Source organism: Amphimedon queenslandica, unplaced genomic scaffold (assembly GCF_000090795.2).
Source record: "Amphimedon queenslandica unplaced genomic scaffold, v1.1 AMPQUscaffold_13121, whole genome shotgun sequence".
Classification (NCBI taxonomy): domain Eukaryota; kingdom Metazoa; phylum Porifera; class Demospongiae; order Haplosclerida; family Niphatidae; genus Amphimedon; species Amphimedon queenslandica.
In genome coordinates, this window is record NW_003546643.1 from 20,897 (window position 1) to 22,320 (window position 1,424).

The following is a 1,424-nucleotide window of genomic DNA, read 5'->3' on the forward strand; positions in this document are numbered from 1 at the left end:
ACATGTTAGTGACAAGCAAAGGATATCAATCTGTAGTATTATCATCATTGACAGTAACAGAACAACTTAACGACAATGAGAAAGAGAGAAAACAGAGAAATACATAAAAGTGTAGCCATATAAATAGATCTAATCACAATTTTATCAGTCTTTAGTGTAGTACTACAGATATATTAGTCACCCTTCAGCTTACACAGACAGTTGCATCAGTGGGCAACAGAAGGTGGAGTGGCTGATAAGAGGTAAAGGGGGTAAAAACCTCAGAGACAAGTCAGACAACAACTCTTGAAAATTACTTTTTAGCCAAAAGAATCTCATATAGACAGCACTATGGATGACAGCTCATTACCAGCATCAATGGAAACAATTGAAAGCAGCAGCTTACCAGCAAGCATGGATGTTACCGCTACTTTAGACAACAGTTTACCATCAACCATGGAAGCTGACCAACCCACAATAAAGGGCCCAATGAAAGAATCTGCAGTTCCAAATAATGATATAATAATTCTTTTTGATCTCGAGACAACTGGCTTGGCAAAAAATTCTGACATAATTCAGATAGCAGCAGAGGTGGTTGGACAAAATAACATGTGGTCAAAGTATTTAATACCAAATCAAGACATCGGATATCATGCAACCCAAGTAACTGGCATGCATGTTGAAGAAACAGATGGGGTGAGGATTTTAATGGAAGGAAATGAAGAGGTCGATGCTGCAAGCTATGAAGATGGTTTGACTCAGTTTTATTATTATCTCTGTCAACTCTCAAACAAAAAAGATCACAATGCACGCCTCATACTAGTAGCTCATAATGGAAGACGTTTTGATGCTCCAATATTGGTAAATGCTTTCAAGAAAATCAATGTCTCTTCTTCTGATTTATCAGAAAAAGAAATCTACTTTTCTGATAGCCTAGAAATATTGCGTAAGCTACAAAAAGATCAACACCCATTGCTCAATAATCCTCAAGATGAAGGGAGAAAAAAGCTATCACTTGGGCTAGGTAAATTATACCGTCATTTATTTCAAGAAGATTTCCCTGCTCATGATGCTACTGAAGACGTGAAGGCAATGAAGCGTATTTTGTTTGAACGACTTAAGCTGAACAAGAGTATCATTAGTAATGACACTTTTAGCCTCTGAAAAAAATGAATATATGCTGTTTTTGATTGACTTTTATTTAGAGTGACATTCAAAACACGAAATATAATCCTTATCTATGTGTGGAGACATATGCAGAGGTTGCATCTGTTATACCATATCACACTGGGGTTGTATAGCCAGTTTTAATTAGACACCAGCAAATAGATCAATGTGTTAGATTACATACTTTATAAAAAAATAGCAGAAGTTTCTACAAGCAATCAATGACAAGAATTCTTATATTTAAAAACTGGTAACTGGATGTACACAGTGCGAATGTA

At 35.9% G+C, this 1,424-nt stretch overlaps 1 protein-coding gene across 1 annotated transcript; it reads left to right on the forward strand.

Annotated features, from left to right (window-relative positions):
• The first annotated feature begins 330 nt into the window (after positions 1–330).
• LOC105314052 (exonuclease DPD1, chloroplastic/mitochondrial-like) lies at positions 331–1,143 on the forward strand. Its single transcript, XM_011407974.1, has one exon. The coding sequence runs from the start codon at positions 331–333 to the stop codon at positions 1,141–1,143; it is 813 nt and encodes a 270-aa protein (XP_011406276.1).
• The last annotated feature ends 281 nt before the right edge of the window (positions 1,144–1,424 follow it).